Source organism: Rosa rugosa, chromosome 6, assembly GCF_958449725.1.
Source record: "Rosa rugosa chromosome 6, drRosRugo1.1, whole genome shotgun sequence".
In the NCBI taxonomy this organism is placed as follows: Eukaryota; Viridiplantae; Streptophyta; class Magnoliopsida; order Rosales; family Rosaceae; genus Rosa; species Rosa rugosa.
In genome coordinates, this window is record NC_084825.1 from 28,629,808 (window position 1) to 28,634,041 (window position 4,234).

Here is a 4,234-nt window from a genome sequence, read left to right on the forward strand (position 1 = left end):
CCCAACAAATTTTTGTTCTCTATTGGCATGAATATACAGAAAGAATCAGAAACAGAGTATGGGGAAAACCCCCCATTCAGATTCCCTAAACCCCAAAGTGGAAGTACCAACTTGTTTTTATCTTAGGAACATTAGGTGACACTTACAATTTAGGTGAACGAAAAGGGGTAGTTTCTGATTTGGTAAAAAAAACAAAACAAAAAAACACTATTCAACCATGATCCTAAAACGTTATTACACAAAGCAAAGAACAGTTTCTCTACATTTCCAAAAGATGATAAAGGGAAGGAATTTATAAAGAGATGATTACAACATTGATGCAATTCTCCTATTAGTGTCTTTCCAACAAGAAAGGGATATTGAAAAATCAAGAAAAGAAAAGAAAGGAAGGGTTATCTGTAAATCTAAGAAGGTGGGTAGCTTTTAAAAGTGGATTGTACAATAAATTTCCATAAGAATACGAGGATGAAGCATCTAAAAATCTAGTACGGTGGTGAACTTTACAGTCAATTTCTCCAAACCCCATGCAAGAAAACCCCTTACTAAAGGAAACTTGGACTGGTAAATCATTCTGTTTAAAGTAACACAGAGCAATTGAAGCCAATCACTGTTTTATTCTGCTCATCATAAAGTACATTGCAGTAAAGATTATGCCCTTTTCTCTTTTTTCACAGGGCCAAAACTATATGCCAAGCAACAACTGCTAATACATGGTTTTCACTTTTTATTTTGTTTTTGTACAACTCTGCAGCACATAGTCCAAACTGAACCTGCAGACCCAATTGAAATGTACAGCTGCTAATTCTTCCGAATTGGTCCGGTGGTTTCCAAATGTGATTGAATTTTGATGCTTCATTATTTCTGTTTAGATAAAAACAAAAAAATTACAAACTCACTGTACTGAAACTAGCTAATTAATACTCCCACAAGAATGGCTCTTCTAGTCTGAATCCAGTATCTGCTGCACACAGATGCCATGATGATGATGAAGAAGAAAAGCAAAATTGATCACTCCCATTTGTGCCATCCATGAAAAGATCTGGAAGGTCAAACAATTTGTCATCATAATCATTTGAAGTGGAAGATGAAGAACAAGCTGTACTATTACTAGTACCAATACTAGTATTAGCAGTAGTAGTTGTCTGTTCATCTTTGCTGGGCAGTGTTGCTTCCTCTTCTTCTTCTTCTTCCATTTCAGCTTCACATTTCTTCACCTCCTCAAAAGCAGAAGCAGCTTTTGCAGCAGCAGCTTGAATGTCCTTGGGAGAAGCAGAAGCCGGTTGTGGAAGCGTTTGAGCCAATTCAGGGAAATTGAGATAAGCAGAAGCACCTTTGATAGCCCGAGCGGCCACATCGTGCGCTCTGGCTGCCATTTCAGCTGTTGGGTATGTCCCTAACCAAATTCTTGACTTCTTCCTCGGCTCGCGGATTTCGGACACCCATTTGCCCCAAGAGCGCATTCGTACTCCCCGAAAAGTCGGGTGCCTGCCTCCATCGCCATGATCAGTGCTGCTGCTCCTCTGCCTCTTCTTGGTGTTAGGCTCATTATTCCCATTGTTTACCTCTTGCCCTTTTGAGCTTGAGACCTTGTCTGAATTCTGATCATTCTCTGTGCTTTTATCGATCAAAGAATCATGGGTTGTCAAGGTTGAGGAGGAGGAGGAGGAGGAGGAGGAGGAAGAAGAAGAGGAGGTGTGGAGGTTTGCTTGAGCATCACTCTCTATGTTGATTTTCTTAGCCATGATTGGACTCTAGCTGTTGAGAGCTAAAGAAGAAACAATGTGAGTGGTGCAAAGAGGTTGTTGCTGGGGTTTTTATGAATCTTTAGAAAATCAAATTCAAAAGAAAAAGAAAAAAGAAATATAAAGAAGCTTCATGGGACCCCAAATTGGCATATATATAGCAGAGACTATACAGTTCAGCTATATATTTGTTCCCCATGTGAGTGAGGCCATCTTTTTTACTTCCATCTGCTCTATTCTGTGCTTTTCTTTATTTTCTTTTTTTTTGGTTTCTTTATTTTCTTTTTTCCCCATCTGCTTTCTTTGTTTCTGGGCCAAAGCTTTTCCATATGCTGCGCTACAAGTAATCAATCTTTCTCTCTCTATCTTTTTCTCCTTTTCCTTTCATGTTAATAATATATATATTTTGTAGCTTCGATCTGGTGACAAAACCAGTTTCCATTTTTCATGCGTTCATATTTTAGGCTTTTACAGTGTATGGTAGGCCATTTGATTTGCCATACTACAATGAATTTCATGCAAAATTTTGCAGGGGCCTTCTCAATAATACTCGCCACAGATTTTCTGGTCCACCAGATTTGAAAGGAAACCACTTAAGATATTTCACGTGTATTTTATGTTGTGGAATATTATCAATTCCCAACAAATAGAAATAAAGATAATGAAATTTGACCACTGTTATCTTGTTCATATGCCACCGCCAAGTTGTGACCCAATTATTTCACTCAAAAAAAAAAAAGATTTATAATATGTATCTTGTAACTAGATTTATAGTCAGCAAAGTGGGTGATTTTATTGGTTAGAGTTAAGGCCGAGCTTTTACTCCATTGACTGTAAATATGATATGTATGTCACCACTGATTTTGGACGATGTATTGGAACTATGTTCTCCTAATGTATGTTCTTTCAAATGATAGTTTGATCGTGAGGTTGAGATTTCTAATTTGATTCGGTTTCAAAATTCAGTTCAAAACATAAATAGTTTAGAAGTGAAGTTTTCTCAAACTTGCTGAGTAAGCCACACCGTTTGAATGATATTTGTGTAAAAAGGAGGTATTACAGTCACCATCTTGTAACCACCGCAACCTAGCTTTCTCCCGGAGCACATGGCTTGCATGGAAAGATTAGAGAGGTATCCGGTGTGAGCTTCATCTTCCAACCTCAATCTATCCTCAAAAGGCCCCTCCAAACAAATTTCAGCTTGAATATTATCTAAAATAACCAAGGAAGCTTCAACATTGGCAGTGACATTCCCAATCCCAGTTAGGTCATATGTGACTTAGCCAGTTATTTTTGTTTTAAATTTAAAAGCTACAGCTCTACTGTATGTATTGTTCTGACATTGACATAATACGGTAGATACTTAATTAATAAATTTATTTATTTCCCAAAAAAATATAAATTAGTATATTACCAATTGAAAATTTCAAATATGCTTCGAGTGATGGAATCTTTGGTAGTATGATGAAGTGTCATTGTACCATCAAGTAGACATTGAAGGATATGATATTCTCATGTGGGTTTTGGTTTTTAGGGATGAAGACAATGGTTGCAACCATTTGTTTAACTATGTTAAACACATATATACATCAATATTCAATGCTTAAGTGCCACCGCATGCATATATTTGGCTATAAGAAATTCTACTAATTACTGTCTTGAGTATATTTAACCATTATGTATTTGCTTTCAACATATCCGCTAATCACCATTTGTCGAACTTTCAAGGATGTTCTGTGGTATAGCTGGTGACGATGACTTAAACTTCTTTACTGTACTATTAAAACATAGTGGAGCACATGCCTTGTAGGACCAGCGACAGATTTTATAAACATGTTGGTTCACTCTGCAAGAAAATTTTTCTATGTTACCCTAATGTGGGAGTAGGTCTTCGGTCGGATTGCTAGATTAACAAGTTTATCCGATCGGTCGATAGAAGTTATCATGTAAACAAGTTTTAATAAGAGGATTAAAATTTACATTCCTCATTTTACAATATACACTCCATGTTTCTTTTTATAGCATCTTAACATCACATTTTTACAATTTACACTATAAAAAGACAAAACTTAAGATACTAACAAAGAAACATGAAGTGTAGATTATAAAACGGAGAGTATGAATTTCACTTTCCTTTAATTAAGTACGAGAATTCCACTATTTTTCTACTAAGGTCTGTGACATGCATTTTTCTTTATTTGTATACATGTCCACGATTTTTTTGGGAGATTGGACTATCTTAGTTGTCAGACTGGGCATAAAAACTTTTCTCTAATGTAGACATGACAAAAAAGCAACCCTAATGGATACTCGCTAACAACCTCCGACTCATTACCTCCTCTCTGTAGATAGGAGTGGCATTCATGTAAGTAGTCTCTGAGTTGACTGAATTGAATTGGGAGTAGCATATTATAGTAATGTTTTTTTTTTTTTTTTTAATTTGTCAATCACACGGTGTCTTCAAAGGCTTCCTAGGTCCAGAGACTTATAGC

The 4,234-nt window shown here is 36.3% G+C and overlaps 1 protein-coding gene across 1 annotated transcript; it reads right to left on the reverse strand.

Moving 5' to 3' along the window:
* Positions 1-594: 594 nt before the first annotated feature.
* LOC133715408 (ethylene-responsive transcription factor ERF034) lies at positions 595-1,953 on the reverse strand. Its single transcript, XM_062141896.1, has one exon. It carries the CDS (start codon positions 1,740-1,742, stop codon positions 915-917), a length of 828 nt encoding a protein of 275 aa, XP_061997880.1. The 5' UTR covers positions 1,743-1,953; the 3' UTR covers positions 595-914.
* Between the last annotated feature and the right edge of the window lie 2,281 nt (positions 1,954-4,234).

Bases quoted from the DNA above. Each gene is read 5' to 3' on its own strand.
- LOC133715408 (XM_062141896.1), bottom strand. From the start codon at position 1,742: ATGGCTAAGAAAATCAACATAGAGAGTGATGCTCAAGCAAACCTCCAC.